The sequence below is a fragment of the Humulus lupulus genome, chromosome X (assembly GCF_963169125.1).
Source record: "Humulus lupulus chromosome X, drHumLupu1.1, whole genome shotgun sequence".
NCBI classification, from domain to species: domain Eukaryota; kingdom Viridiplantae; phylum Streptophyta; class Magnoliopsida; order Rosales; family Cannabaceae; genus Humulus; species Humulus lupulus.
The window spans coordinates 252,331,781-252,348,820 of record NC_084802.1 but is presented as its reverse complement, the minus strand read 5'-3'; the positions used below and the strand labels follow the sequence as shown (position 1 = coordinate 252,348,820).

General features: G+C 41.0%; 1 protein-coding gene across 1 annotated transcript; it reads left to right on the top strand.

Moving 5' to 3' along the window:
* The first annotated feature begins 16,239 nt into the window (after nt 1–16,239).
* Nucleotides 16,240–16,773, top strand: LOC133806921 (uncharacterized). Its single transcript, XM_062245015.1, has one exon. The coding sequence runs from the start codon at nt 16,240–16,242 to the stop codon at nt 16,771–16,773; it is 534 nt and encodes a 177-aa protein (XP_062100999.1).
* Nucleotides 16,774–17,040: the final 267 nt, after the last annotated feature.

Below are 17,040 nucleotides of genomic sequence, written 5' to 3'. Positions count from 1 at the left end.
AAGAGAATTAAAATTGCAACATTGTTATGGAAAAAAATTAATATAACCAAATTCAATAACTTATTATCATATATATAATAGATATGATACAATCAAATCAAATTTTACACTTGAATCAATCGGTATCATTACAATTTTTCCTAAAACCACTTAATAAACCAAAATTGTCATAAATAATAGATATATATGGATGTCTAAATCATTTTAATTAATTACCATTAATTATAATTACTATTCATTTTCTTTAGTTTCCTAATCTATGGCTCACATATTTGATAAATACGAGATCACCCCATTGAAATAAAATATTCAAAAATTTCTCTCTTTTACTCTGTCTCATCTCTTGTTCTATTTCTTTCTCTAGATTATATTATTTTATAATACGTTATCAGCACGAGTCTCTTACCAAGTTTTCTTCATGACAAATCTTGCAAAGCTCGACTTTGTGGCACTTGATATTTCCGGAAGAAATTATTTATCGTGGATTCTTGATGCTGAAATCCACTTAGATGTTATGGGTCTTGGAGACACCATCAAAGATCAAAATACTGAAACAAAACAGAATAAGGCCAAAGCTATGATTTTCCTCCGCCATCATCTCCATGAGGGGTTAAATTCTGAATATTTAACGATAAAAGATCCTCTTACTCTTTGGAAAAATTTGAAAGAAATATATAACCATCAGAAAACTGTCATACTGCCAAATGCTAAGAATGAATGGTTGCACCTGAGGTTGCAAGATTTCAAATCAGTAAGTGATTATAACTCTGCAATGTTTAATATCACTTCTAAGTTACTTTTGTGTGGAGAAAAATTTACTGACTATGAAATGTTAGAAAAAACATATACTACTTTTCATGCCTCAAATGTGCTCCTGCATCAGCAATATAGAGAACAAAATTTTAAAAAATATTCAGAATTGATTTCATGTCTTCTAGTAGCAGAACAAAATAATGAACTTTTGATGAAAAATCATGAATCTCGCCCAACTGGGTCTGCCCCACTCCCTGAAGCGAATGCTACAATATCTAACAATAATAGTCGTGGTCGTGGTTGTGGCCATAATCAAAGTCGTGGACGTGGTTGTGGCTATAATCAAAGTCGTTGTAACACCCCACATCACTATGGATGCTTCCTTGAATGAAGAATGACCCTACAAACCAACACGAGTATTTCCAGTGTGCTTTGTCCTCACTCGCACGCTTCCTGGGAAAACTTCCCAGGAGGTCACCCATCATTAGATTACTCCAGGTCAAGCACGCTTAACTTTGGAGTTCTCAAGTGATGGGCTACCGAAAAAAAGATGCATCTTGTTGGCATAGGTAGTACCCATCAATCCATTTAAGCCCTCTTCAATTGTGTAGTCCCGTACCTACATAGTCTTAGAATCATCATACTTAACCTTCCCCAGGCGGTGTGGGAATGCACAATGTTGTACCCTAATTTTTGCTCGAGTCATTCACTTAGTTTGGGTACACCTGACAAATAAATATACGGAGAAATAACCAAGGGAATGATATCTGCTTGTTATCCACGTATGCAACTCCAGTTTCACATGGGCACATGTGGTGTTAGGCGTCCTGGTTTAACCCGAGCTACAAACACGAAGGTGGTGAAGTGTGAGCTCATAATATTCAAACGACATTCGAAATACGAGCTTGGAGGAGGTGTTCAGCTCGTGCTAACTTGAATGTATTGCATACTCAAGGATCCCTGGTGATTCGGAATCCCATTATACGGTTATTTATGACTAGGTTGTCATATTTAATGTCCCAAATATTAGGAGAACATTTAGTGTATGATCAAATCATATCCCATTATAAATGGAAAATATATGTATTAAATGTAATAAATATGTATATGCGTAATTGACTCATGCGATTACCCAAACCTGTCCATGGAATTTCTCTATAAATACTGAGAATATTGGACAGGAAAAGGGACCGATTATTCTGTAATACTAAAATCTCTGCCAAAATAGAGATTGAAACAACAATAATATAGACTCGTGGACTAGGTGAATTTTAACCACTAAACCACGTAAAATATTTGGGTTCTTGTGAATTCATTTCATTTTTTCATTACAGTTTATACTAAGCACTAATCTATCATACTATTTCTTAATACACTGTTGGCGAAAAATCGCGTCGACCGTTTAGTGCTTTCATTGAGAGCAAAATTAGCACTTCATCAAAATCCCAGTCGAATCCCATCATGGTGCTCACTCACTCGATGCACGACAATGAGACAGAACAGCCTGGTGGGCAGGAGGCTCATCATACCACTGTTTCAAACGCACATGGCCTTGAAGTCCAATAACATCCAGGAAAACAACCAGCTGGTCATGGCGAGACTGGGAGTTCGACGTCATTACCACCGAATCCAAACCTAGACTACTTAGTTGTTGTTGAGTTGGAAAATATGCAGTTAAGAAGCCATCTCGCTTAGGCAAACATGCAAATTGAGGAGGTTTTGGCTCGATTACCCCATCTCGCAACCGACGTTAATGTCGGAAAGAGGCAAAGTGGGTCTCACAAGTCCCACAGGAATGACCGATCCAAACCGAGTCGATCAATTAGAATGACCACCCAAAGTTCTGTGCCTACAGGGCGAGACCGCCAGAATGCCCATCCCAGTGGCCCTCGTAGGGGTCATCAGCATATCAGCCGATTAGTTAGAACCGCAACCCCAAGTTCGGTGCCTCCTTCACAAGCACCTATGAATGTCCATAGCAACCCACGAGGAGGGGCTGGGATAGGCTCATAGAGACAGAATGTTCCAGCAAACCCTCCTACGTCACGATCGGATCGTCAGGCACAGAGAGCTAGGAATAATGGGACAGAACAAAGGCATGCTAATTTAGTTCGCCCTGATGGGAAAAGGATTGCCTCACCAGTTAGGCATCCCCCGTCACCCATAAGACATTTGACACCACCTCGTCCTACACGAAACATTCCTGCTTATGGAGACACCAGGAGAAATCCTCATCCGTCTGCCCATACCTATGTCCCACAGACACATGTCGAAAATCCAGATCCTCAGCCTCAACCATGAGTTGTAAGCTTCGTAAATGGAAGTTATTGGACAAAAGTCATCGAAGTGGTAGGTCAGAAGGCGATTTGAGAAACCATCTGAGTTTGTCCCAAAGCCCTTGATACGATTCACAGCCTGATCTACGTGATCATCTAAATTCACAGAGAAGAAACTCAGCTCGGGATGAGGATGTTAGTTATACTCGTCGAGAGGGAGGTCCTTCCATAGTACGTGATAATGGGAATGTCCCACCGAACCAAGCTCGAGCTTGGAGGGACAATAACCCATCAAACGCGTACGATAGGATGGGAGCTGTTGAACAGCCCGCAGATAACCTAGGGGCCAGAGACCAAACTCTCGAGAAGCTAGCTCAGAAGGAAGAGCAAATGAAGAAGCTTTTATCTGGAAAAGATAAAGAAGATTGTGACTCAGAGGATGAGCTCAAGCCTTTAGCTCCAAATATTGCGGCGACTACATATCTGATGGGCTTCAGAATGCCACACCTGTCCAAGTTTGACGGAGATGGAGATCCATCAGATCACCTCGGGATGTTTAACACCATGATGATGGCCCGCAATGTCAGACTCGATCTAAGGTGCCTTTAATTCCCTTCAACTCTGATTGGGCCAGTTAGGCAGTGGTTTAAACAGTACAAGAGGCATTCTATAAGCTCATGGAAGAAGTTTTCTTCTGATTTCAATAAAGCATTTCAGGCTTCCTAGACAGCTCGAGTTAAGGCTGATTCATTAGCCAATGTATAGCAGCAACCTGGCGAAACATTGAAGGCATACTTAAGTAGGTTTGCCAATGTCTCTGCACGAGCTAAAGATGCGATGACAGCTCCAAGCTTATGGCAATGAGGAAGGGAATCCTAGTTGGAGGCGATCTGTGGCAAGAATTACAGAGAAAAGGAGTTAATAGTGTGGACGAGTTCTTGGCACGAGCTCAAAGATGGATTAACCTAGAAGAGATGCGAGCTTCCATCGTAGGAACCAGCCAGATCCCTGTCCAGCCCGTTGGAGCGGTAACGGACGTTGCAGCTACGGCTCAAACCGTTACCCAGAATAACCAAGGGGGGAGTAACAAAAGGAAGGGAAATGGTGAGGGCGACCAGAGCGGAACAAAGAAAAATAAATCTGGGGAGAAATTCAAGCCTGTTTACGCCACTTATACCGACCTCATGGATACTAGGGAGCGCATTTTCCTAGAAAATTCTACTCGCCTTCCATGGAAAAAACCAGAAATGTTGAAAAATCAAAGAGCGAAGAGAGATCCTTCAAAGTTCTACTGATTTCATAATGATATTGGTCATAACACTGATGACTGTCGACAGTTGAAGAATGAGATTGGAACTCTTATTAGAGAAGCTCCCTTGGCCAAGTACGCCCGAAATCGGGTGGTCCCTAATCAGCTCGCTGGACAAAACCCTCCGTCAGCTCCCGAAGCTCCAATCAATCAAACCGGAGCTCAAACGAATCAGGTCGATCCTCCTCCGATAATAGGAGGAGATATAACCACCATTTCGGGAGGACCTCATTCGGTAGGCACGAGCAGAGGAGCCCAGAAGAGGTATATTAACGAACTGAAATCCCACAACGGAGTGGAATTCGTCCTAGAATAGCGGTTATCAAAACAACAGCGATTGGAAAAACAATCAATCATTTTTACAGAAGAGGATGCTAGCCACGTCCAATTCCCACATAATGATCCCTTGGTCATAATCGTTCAGCTCGCTAACCAGAGGGTACGGAGAACACTGGTAGATAATGGGAGTTCTGTGAATCTACTATTTAGGTCCACCTTGGAAAAAATGGGGTTGTCTGTCATAGAACTGAAGGCGACCTCAATGACTTTGTACGAATTTTCTGGCGAAGGATCAACAACCATCGAGATGATCGAATTAGTGGTAACATTGGGAGAAGACTCACGAACTGTCTCCAAGTTACTTGAGTTTATGGTGATTGATTGTCCAGCTGTGTACAACGCAATTTTGGGCCGACCTGCGCTAATGGCATTTGAAGCCATAACTTCTATCCGCCACCTAGTAATAAAATTCCCCTCAGCTATGGAATATGCAATGTTAGAGGTGATCAGTTCGCTGCCAGAGAATGCTATAGCGTTTCTATGAAGGGAAAATCACATCCCGGGCAGCAAGCTATGGTCATAAGTGACGGAGGTGAGGAATCCCAGGGAGTAGAAGGTACTTATGGGACGGAAGAACCTCAGCAAGCAGAGGATAGTGACGTTGCCTCACGTGAAGACATTGACCCATGAATGGGCGAAGACAGGTTAGAGCTCCAAGCTATTGAGGAGCTTGAGGAAGTAAAAATTGATCCCAAAGAAGCTTCGAGAGTCGTTAAGATTGGAAAAAGTCTTGATGATAAAAGGAAGAAGGAGCTGGTTAATTTCTTACAAGAGAATCTGGATGTTTTCGCCTGGTCACATGAAGACATGGTGGGAATAAGCCCGAGTGTGATCGTGCACACTTTAAATTTGGATAAGAACATGCCTGCTAAATCCCAAAAACAGAGACGTTTGGGAATAGCCCGAGTTGAAGCACTTGAGGAAGAAGTAGCTCGACTGTTAAAATGTGGGCTCATTCGTGAAGAAAAATACCCAATTTGGGTTGCCAATCTCGTCCTGGTCCCAAAGCCAAACAAAAAATGGAGGGCCTGCATTGATTTCTCCGACCTGAACAAAGCTTGCCCAAAGGATTGCTTTCCATTACCAAGGATTGATCAGTTGGTAGATGCCACGGCAGGTCACGAGCTCATGTCCTTCATGGATGCGTATTCTAGGTAGAACTAGATCGCAATGAATCCCGTAGACTAGGAGCATACTAGTCCCAACAAACGTATATTGTTATAAGGTCATGCCCTTTGGGCTGAAGAATGCCGGAGCTACATATCAGCAGATAGTCAACAAAATGTTTGCTAATCAGATCGGGAGAAATATGGAAGTGTATGTCGATGATATTCTTGTCAACTCCAAGACTGCCGACAACCATGTATCTGATCTGAAAGAATGTTTTGAAATTTTGAGGAAGTATGACATAAGGTTGAACCCCCAAAAGTGTACTTTCAGAGTATCATCGAGAAAATTTATGGGATTCATAGTCAATACGAGGGGGATAGAAGCGAATCCTGATAAAATTAGGTCATTTTTAGAAATGCCCTTGCCTAGGTCGCGCAAAGAAGTTCAAAGCCTGACTGGAAAGGTGGCATCTTTGAATTGTTTTATTTCAAAATCCACTGACAAGTGCCTGTCGGTCTACAACTTGCTCAAAGGAAACAAAAAATTTGAATGGACTGAGGAATGCAAGCAGGCATTCCTCGACCTAAAAATGCACTTGGCCGAGCCCCCAGTATTGTCTAAGCCTATGTCTGGAAAACCTCTATTCCTTTATTTGGCCGTGACAGAAAATGCAGTCAGTGTCGTGTTAGTTTGAGAAGAAGACCGTGCTAAAAAACCTGTTTATTATATAAGCAAGAGATTTCTCGGAGTTGAATCATGGTATCCACTAATAGAAAAGCTAGCATTCTATCTGATATTGGCTTCTAGGAAGCTCTAGCCATATTTCCAGTCCCATTCAATTAACGTCATGATCGACCAACCTTTAAGGTAGGTGTTGCAAAAACCTGAAGCGTTGGGACCTCTTTTAAAATGGCCAATCGAGCTTAGCCAATTCGAGATATTGTACATGCCACGAACCTCAATCAAAAGTCAGGCCCTTGCTGATTTTGTGGCTTAATGCACTGCATTTCAAGAGGAGCTTTTGAAGGAACCAGTGCAGGAGTTGTGGAAGATATTCGTAGATGGATCATCGAACGAGAACGGATCGGGAGCTGGGTTCATACTAATCTCCCCAGAAGGGCATTGATTACATACAACTCTGAGATTTAGATTCGAAGCGTTTAACAACAAAAATGAATATGAGGCCTTATTAGTGGGGCTGAGAGTGGCAAGGGAGCTCAAAGTGAAGGCCGTCCAATGCTATAGCGATTCTCAGCTCGTGGTCAATCAGGTGTTGGGAGAATATCAAGCTCGAGGTACCAAGATGGCGGCCTACCTAGCTAGGGTGAAGGGAGAGCTATCCGAAGTTGAGTACAGTACTGTTGAACAAATACCTCACGAGCAAAATTCTAATGATGACGCTTTGGCAAGGCTTTCCACCACCACAGAAGCTGCGACCTTGGATGTAGTACCAGTGGAGTTCTTGGAGAGTCCAAGCGTGATAGAAGAAATGGTAGAGGTCGAGATGATCGACACAAGACCGACCTGGATGACTCCCATAATGGAATACCTCATGAAAGGAAGGCTATCGGAGGATAGAAAGGATGTGAGAAAAATACTATATCAAGCTCCAAGGTATGTGATAGTGGATGGGACATTATACCAATGTGGTCATTTATTGCCTCTCCTATGATGTGTTATGCCCGAGGAAGCTAAAACCATTTTGCAAGAAGTGTACGAAGGCTTTTGTGGAGATCATGCTGGGGGGGGGGGGGGGGGCAAAACCTAGCACTGAAAATACTGAGTGTTATCCCTAAAATCATAAGTGAATGACATGGCAGGCATTAATTACACGTGGCTGACACCTGGCAGAATCTGTGTTCGACTATCGACCAGGAAGACGTACAGTATCATGCGATCGGTTTTTTCATATGACCAGCCTGGTCGTGTGCACATTATACACGGAGGAAATCTTAGGCGGTTATGATGGAATCCGAAATTATCTCCCATGATTTCCTGAGTATCCGATTATTTAGGAAAGAATATCTGTAACAAATCAATGTAAATCTTCCCTGAGCTTATAAATAGAAGGAGAGGGCTCAGGGAAGGGGATCCGATCTTTTTCCTTTGAGCAAAAGAGGTCATTTGAGATTAGAGAGAGATTACACTATAATAATTGTATTTTTCTTCTTCAGAGGTTAGTGAAACTCATTGAACCCTAGTTCTTTGATCACCCCTTTGAATCTTATTTCAATAACAATTCAAGTGGACGTAGGTTATTACCATATCCTGGGGCCGAACCACTATAAAATCTTGTGTCTTTAGTATTTTCGTCATCACATTCTTTTCAACGTTTTCATCAACGTCAAGCGTATTTTGACTCCGTGTCAGTTGGCCAAAATCTGGGTCAACACTGAGGCAAGGCTATTTTTGGCCCACTTTAACAAAAGACTCAATCTCGTATGTTCAGAAATGCGACAAATGCGAGTGTTTCACCATAATTTCCTGAACTACTCCAGTCGAGCTAATGATGATCTCATCCCCGTGGCCATTTGCAGTGTGGGGAATCGACCTAATAGGGTCCCTGCCTATGGGAAAGGGAGGAGTTCGTTGCGCGGTGGTGGCAATCGACTATTTCACGAAGTGGGTAGAAGCCGAAACTCTAGCAACCATCACTTCAAAGAGAGTTCTAGACTTTGAGGTGAAGGGTATTGTATGTCGGTTTGGGCATCCTAAAAAGATCGTGTCAGACAATGGGACACAATTTGACAGTGATCTCTTCACTGATTTTTGTGAAAAATACGAAATTATTAAGAGTTTCTCCTCAGTAGCATATCCGCAGGCCAATGGACAGGTTGAGGCTGTGAACAAAACCCTAAAGACGAGCTTGAAGAAGATATTAGAAGAGGCCAAAGGATTATGGCTCGAACAACTCCCGCAAGTACTTTGGGCATACCAAACTTCTCACAGAAACTCTGCAGGACATACCCCTTTCTCCTTAACTTTTGGAAGTGAGGCCGTCCTTCCAGTTGAAGCCATGGTATCCACTCACAGACAAAGGACATTCATCTAGGAATGGAATGATGAAATACTTAACGCATCTCTCGACCTGGTTGACGAGAAATGAGAGAAATCACAGTTACAGATCGCTCATTATCAACAAAAAATCACTCGTTACTTTAATTCTAAAGTCAAGAGGTGTAGATTTGGGTTGGGCGACCTGGTTCTTCGAAGGGTCTTTTTGGCGAATAAGGATCCCAAGGACGGTGTCTTAGGCCTGAACTAGGAGGGACCATATTAGGTTGTTGAAGTTTTGCGTGAAGGGACTTTCAAGATAGCTCGGTTGAATGGGGAAATAGTCCCACGAACCTGGAATGCCTTACATTTGAAAATTTTTATCAGTAGTACCATCATCCATGTAAGGCTTATCTATAAAAGACGTTTGATTAAATAATAGATGGATTAGTAAATAATTTTTCTTGTTAAGGTTGTGTTAGCTCGTGTATTAATGTTTGTAAAAGCAACCGATAAAGTTTCTACATTCTGGTTACTTGGGGGGCATATAACCCGAGGTTGGCCAGATTAAGATCGCTGGAAAAGTCTAAATTATTTAAAACCCTAGATACAACCAGGTCCAAAACTTAGAAGCTTGGAAAATTGATTATTCGACAGCTTTTTAAAAGCTCGAGATGTTAGTAAACCTAGCATGAACTAAGTCTAAATTATTTAAAACCCTGGATACAACTAGGTGCGAAACTTAGAAGCTTGGAAAATTGATTATTCGACAGCTTTTTAAAAAGCTCGAGATGTCAATAAACCTAGCGCGAACTCATTTTTAATCATTTAAAAACCTTGGATACAATCAGGTCCAAAACTTGGAAAGTCAGGAAACTTGTTTAATATCAAGGGCTTTTATTTTTTTTTAAAAAAAAAGCTCGAGTTATCAATAAACCTAACAAAAACTAAGATTAAATTATTTGAAACCCCAGATATAATCGGGTTCAAGGCCTGATTCCTAACAGGTATGATACAAATCAACACACAAAACTTGGATATAACCGCGCTAAAAAAATCGATTCCGATCTAAAAATCGATTCCTAAAATCTCGAATGTACAAGTCTAAGGAGTCATAAACATGAGAGTGAAGGAATGATAAATAGATAAAAAGTTAGATATATATATCGAATAAAATTATCCCGAGGAGAAGAACCTCGAACTGAGCCCGAAGGCAATTATTTAATAAAAAAAAATGTTAAACAATTACAAAAAAAATAAGCTATCATTGAGCTCCACCAGTTCGCCCAGCCGAGTTGACCTCTTTGCCATCTCCCTCAGCTACCCCAGAAACCTCACCAGTCTCTAATGGTTCTTGCAAAAGACGAGCCTTGAATTTTACAAGGAGCGGATCCCACAGCTCAGTTTCCATGAAGGAAAAGTTCCCATCTGGGTTGAAGGCCCAGCACTGATATAACATCTCTTCCATGGAAGACAATAAGGCCGCCTTTTCTTCTTTAACCGTGGCCTCAGCCTTGAGCAGTTTGGATTTGGCTTCATCAACCTCGGACTGAAGTTGTGCAGTTTGAGCTTGGAGGGCAGACAATGTAGTCTTCGTAGCCTGCTCACTTTCCTGGGACGAGGTGAGAGTGGCCTTAGCATCATGCTCACTCTTTTGAACGGCCACCAAGGCAGTTTTGGCAGCCAACTCGCCTTCTTGAGCAGCTGTCAGGGCAATGTTGGCGACGTTTAATTTGGCCCGGAGCTCATCATTTCTAGCCCTAGCTCGGGCTATGCTACGATATTGGGCCAGGACAGACTGCAAAATAACAAAACAAGTCAGAGATATATCTGTGATCACAATAATAAGGAATTTTTCACCAAGGAAAGATAACTTACAGTGAGTTTCATCCTTATAGCTGACTCCAAGACATTCTCTAGGTTGCGCTCCTTGATGGTCCTTAGATCCCTCGAGATGGCCTTATAGGCGTGCCCCACCATGTGGCTCGCCGTTTCATAAATGATGCCCCGAAAAGCTTCAGGGATCTTTTCCAGATCTTGGGGATCCACTGGAATTCAAACAGTGGGGGCTAGAACGGTGGGGGTTGGAGGATCAGCTTATATTACTTGGGCTTGAGGAGGCGCAAATTGAGGCAGAGGAGGAGGAGGAGGAGGTGGAACCCTAACGGTAATAATACTCACTGGAACTGATTCCCGGGTTGAGCTCGCGTCTTTCCCCTTGGCAGGGGACTTGGAGGTTTTGCCCGCAGGAGGGGGTTTTCTTTGAGATCCTAAGTCTCTTTACGATGGGGCCCAAGCCAGTTTTCTTTGTCTAAAAGGCGGTTTAGAGGTCGGAAGCTCCAGGTTGTTCCATCTCTTCGCCTGAAAAGAATAAAAAGGAATTAGTTCACAAATAAGGTTGTAGAAATACACAAAGAAAGAAAATAAATAAAAATCCTACCCTCCGGGATGGGGGAGGAGTCTATTATCACGACCTCCGACCTTGGAACTACTGGAGGAGAGGGAGAGTCTAAGACTACTATTTATGGGATCTAGGAGGTTCAGGCTCAGGTTCTTCCTCAGGGCTGGACTCATCTACGTATTTCCTAAAGCTAGGGGCAAAGGCCCCCTGGAGCAGAGAAGGCCAGGTCCTACGGTTGGTTCTATACTCCTCAAAAATGGCAGATCTAAAGTTTAAAGTGTTGTCAACAACAACCGTGCCCTTAAGGTAACTATGGTCATGACACACCAATAGGTGGTCTACACATTGAAGCAGGGTTATATTACGATATGGGTTATGAGGATGACGATGGACGAGTTAATTTGGGTTACACCGAACTAACCTAAAATTGGAAACAACCCTATCTTGTTCCCTATAGGGGTATGGGTTACGTTGACCAGAGGGGTCGGCTGCTGCCCCTGATGCAACTCGTTCTAAGTCAGGTTCCCAAGTAGCCTCGGGATCCCGCCTTTTTCTCACAAGAGGGTAGCTCGAGTCCTTAAGGCCAATGTTTGACCTTCGCCAATCAACTTGCACACCAGCATCGTGACATCATTCACGACCTGACGGTAGTCCTTCGCGCTGGGTGGAAGCCCAAACAATTTCTCGTATTGACCCCCGAGGGTCACGAACTTCTCCGTCCTCACAAATATGGCTGCACGAGAAATAAATTCAGTTAAGACATGTACAAAAGAAACACCTTGAAAGGAATAAAAATGTCATGAGCTGAGGTTTCAAAAGTAAGAAACTTACGAGGACGGTTGAAGTATCTGTGCTCCCAATTCCGAAACCCATTCGACATAAAGAACAGGTCTTTGTAGTAGTTGGGATGACTGGGAAGCTCGATGGCGGGAGAAAAGTTGGGAAATATTGTCAGATAGTAGAACCCGTCACCTCACCCCTTTTGTTCCGAGCTAGCTTTAAGGCAAAAGAAATATAGTATATCTGTCGGAGTAGGGACCTCCCACTCATGCTTCAAAAACAAGTATTTTAGCCTCGCCAAAAGGCTATAAGAATTTGGGGGAAGCTGAAATGGAGATAACTTCACGAAGTTCAAGAAGTCAGCAAAATATTGATCCAGGGGAAGAAAGACCCCCGCCTTCAAGTGCTCATCACTCCAAGCCACGAAGTCATCTTGGAGAGGGGAGCAGCTCCGTTCCCCTTCAAATGTAGGTTGGGCAAGGAGAGTTCCAGTCCTGACCTCAATATTGTGGCTCAACATGATCTTATTCACCCTCCCCTGGGTTGTGATCTTGGATACAATGCATCCAGCCTCGAAGTAGGCGTTGGGGTCAACCACCACCACCTTCTCCACCACCGGACCAAAGTGGGGGATGGGAGACTCTGGGGCGATATGCTTCCCCTTGTTCTTTTACTGAGTAGATGAGCTGGGCGCATTCTCCTTGGGGGCTATTTTCTTGTGATGAGCGATTAGATCACCTGATGAGCAGAACGACCTAGTTAGTAGGCGACCTAAGAGGGTTTATAGACTGATGCAGAAGTATGAAGGAGGGAAGGTTTACTTTTGTTATACAAGTTGAGGTTAGCCTCAGCCCCATCGCGTGATGCCACGCGATACCCTAAGTTATGCGACTCGGTTTCCTAACAGACCCCTGATATTTAGGGATTCGTGTGTCAGACTGCCAGACCATTACTTTCCTTGGGAGGCGGTTTAGTGCAAAACCACCTAAGAAGTGTGACCCTTAAGCTGCTTGGTTTGAACCCTAAAAACCTTTCGTCTCCTTTATCTCGAATGGGTGTTCTTTAAATTAATTCACCATTGAAATTACCCAGATTTACCCATAAATTTCCTAGTTTTATGAATGTCTTATTTCTAAAGATATTTTTGGACTCACCCGTTGAACCTAAGTCAAAACCTATTCGCTAAAAACATTTAGAAATCTCCTAACAGTGAATACAGTGAATATTGGGGATGAACATGGTGAAGAATAAAAGTCTAGAAAAAAAAACTCTCAAAGTCAAAGAGTGAGATACTTATAGTGTATTCTTCGAGGATAATATACAAACTTTGCAATTGGAAGTTCCTGAAAAAATTCATAGCAATTGGGTGAGGCGAACAATTTTTGGGGATTTCTGGAAAAATAGAGGTTCAGAAGCGCAGAAGAGGAATTTTTTTTAAATGAAAGGTGGTGAGTTTTGAAACTTGGCCATTCCTTTTATACGTAAATTATGTAAATTAATTTGGGCCATCCATTTGGGTTAGTTCAAGATCCAAGGGCCAAGGTTAAATAGACAAAACGACGGAAAAAAGATGATAAGACAATTATTGCACTCCTCAAAATTCGAACAGACACAAATTGCGGTAGGACGCATGTCCTGTACTCAAGTAGTGGATAGGCATGGTTTTATGCAACAGAAGTCTAAAAGTCCCTACTATGTAGGTCAGAAAGTGACGACATGAAACACGAGCAGAGACTTGGGGGGCAAATGTTGTACCCAAATTTTAGCTCTAGTCATTCACTCAGTTCAGGTACAGCTGGAAAATAAATATACGGAGAAATAACCAAGGGAATGATATCTACTTGTTATCTATGTAAGCAACTCCAGTTTCACATGGGCACATGTGGTGTTAGGCGTCCTGGGTTTAACTCGAGCTATAGACACAAAGGTGGTGAAGTGTGAGCTCATAGAATTCAAACAACATTCAAAATACAAGCTTGGAGGAGGTGTTCAGCTCGTGCTAACTCGAATGTATTGCATACTCAAGGATCCCTGGAGATTCGGAATCCCATTATACAGTTATTTATGAACAGGTTGTCATATTTAATGTCCCAAATATTGGGAGAACATTTAGTGTATGATCAAATCATATCCCATTATAAATGGAAAATATACGTATTAAATGTAATAAATATGTAAATGCGTAATTGACTCACGCGGTTACCCAAACCTGTCCATTGAATTTCTCTATAAATACTGAGAAAATTGGACAGGAAAAGGGACCGATTATTCTGTAATACTAAAAACGCTGCCAAAATAGAGAGTGAAACAACAATAATATAGACTTGTGGACTAGGTGGATTTTAACCACTGAACCACGTAAAAGATTTGAGTTCTTGTGAATTCATTTCATTTTTTCATTATGGTTTATACTAAGCACTAATCTATCCTACTATTTCTTAATACACTGTTTGTGAAAAACTGCGTCAACACACAACTTTACTCGGTCTTTCCCCCTATGGATCACGGGATACTGACTATCACAGTCGCGGTCGCGGTCGAAACAATGTTTGGCATCGTAATGGTCAGAATAACAACTCTTATACTCCAATGAAAAGCACAACTACTGAGAACAAGGGAAAAAGTCCTCAAAATAATAATCGTAAAAATTCTGAAAACTTATGTTTCAGATGTGGTATGAAAGGACACTAGTCACGTACCTGTCGTACGACAAAACACCTTGTTGATCTTTATCAAGCATCTGTGAAGGGGAAGGAGAAAAGTATAGAAGCAAACTTTGCCTATCAAGATGATGAACTTTTCAAAGAGCCCTTGGATCTTACACACTTGGATGTTGCAGATTTTTTTTAATGAAGATCCCATTAATAGCAACATGAATATCTATAATGGAGATGAGAATGTCTACAATTAGAGTCATTTTCTTTTGTCATGTTCTTTTCATTTATTTACTTTAAGGTGTTTTATTTTATTTTGGATGTTTATGTAATGAACTTTTTTGATTAAGTATTTATACTTTAAACTTATCATTTTGTTGTTGTTTTTTTTGGTTAATGACGAAATGGACATTTGTCATCTTATACATGATTTCACAAATAATGGTGAAGATATATGTTTGGCAGATAGTGCAACCATTCATACAATACTTAGAAGCGATAAATATTTTTCAAATTTAACAAGAATGGAGGCAAATGTTAATACAATATCAGGTACTGCAAGTTTAATTGAAGGTTCTGGAAGAGCCATTATATTGATGCCTAAAGGAACAAAAATTATTATAGAAGATGTTTTATCATCCACCAAATCAAAAAGCAATCTGTTAAGTTTTAAAGATATACGTCGTAACATATATCATATTGAGACAATAGATAAAAATAATATTGAGTATCTTTTCATTACATCTATTACTTCAAGAAAAGTGTTTATTAGAAAAATTGCATGCTTTGTCTTCAGGTTTGTCCGTTACACATATAAGTACAATAAAAACTCATGTTATTGTGAACAAGAAGTTGGTAAACCTGAAAAATTCATTTATTGTTTAGCATGACCAGTTAGGCCATCCCGGTTCAATCATGATGCGTAGAATTATAGAGAACTCACATGGTCATCCATTGAAGAACCAGAAGATTCTATTATCCAATGAGTTCTCATGTGCTGCTTGTTCTCAAGGAAAGTTAGCCATTAAGCCATCACCAGTAAAATTTGGAATTGAATCCCCTGGATTTCTTGAACGAATTCAGGGTGACATATGTGGGCCTATTAGCCCACCATGTGGACCATTTAGATATTTTATGGTATTGTTAGATGCATCAACTAGATGGTCACATGCTTGTTTATTATCTACTCGTAATGTAGCATTTGCAAGATTGCTTGCTCAAATAATTCGATTACCAGCACAATTTCCAAACTATGCAATCAAGACAGTTCGTCTTGATAATGCTGGTGAATTTACAGCACAAGATTTTAATGATTATTGTATGTCAATAGGGATAAAAGTAGAACATCCTGTTGCTCATGTACATACACAAAATGGTTTAGTAGAATAATTCATTAAATGCCTCCAGTTAATCTCAAGACCAATACATATGAGAACAAAACTCCCAATTTCAGCTTGGGGACATGCTATTTTACATGCTGCAGCACTTGTACGCATTAGACCAACATCATATCACAAGTTCTCCCCATTACAATTGGCTTTTGGTCAGGAGCCAAATATTTCCCATCTAAGAATCTTTGGTTGTACAGTATATGTTTCGATTGCTCCACCATAACAAACAAAGATGGGTCCTCAAAGGAGGCTGGGAATATATGTTGGGTATGAATCTCCGTCTATCATTAAATATCTTGAGCCCACAACTAGAGATATATTTACGACACGTTTTGCCGATTTTCATTTTGATGAGACAAGTTTCCTAGCTTTTGGGGGTGAGGAAAAGAAACAGTTAGAAAAACAAATTACATGGAACGCACAATCATTATCTCAATTTGATCCTCGTACAAATCAATGTGAACTTGAAGTTCAAAGAATAATTCATTTGCAAAATATTGCAAATCAATTACCAGATGCATTTACTGATCCAAAGAAAATTACAAAATCACATATTCCAACTGAAAATGCTCCAGCTCGAATTGAAGTCCCAGAAGGACAATTTGCTAATGAGACTAAAGCATGCTTGAAATGTGGTAGACCAGTCAGATCCAAAGATAGCAATCATCGAAAAAGAAAAGGAGCAAATAATCAAGATGGTCCTAATGAAGAGGCTAATAATTTCAAGGAAGATGTTGACATAAACAAATCTCTTGAAGAGATTTAGGTACCTGAAATATTAGAAATAATGAGATCTCAATAAATTATGTTAACACAAGGAAAGAATGGGACCGACTCGAAGTAGTTGTCGACAATATTTTTGCTTATAGTGTAGCGCTAGAAATTGTAAACGAAAACGAGGATCCAGAACCTAAATCTGTCAAAGAATGTCAAAATAGAAAAGATTGGTCAAATTGGAAAGAAGAAATTCAAGCATAATTAAATTCACTTGCTAAAACACAAAGTATTTGGACCTATAGTCCAAACACCTAAA

What these genes read in the sequence shown, in the direction of transcription:
- LOC133806921 (XM_062245015.1), top strand. Translation starts at nt 16,240, where the DNA reads ATGGGTCCTCAAAGGAGGCTGGGAATATATGTTGGGTATGAATCTCCG.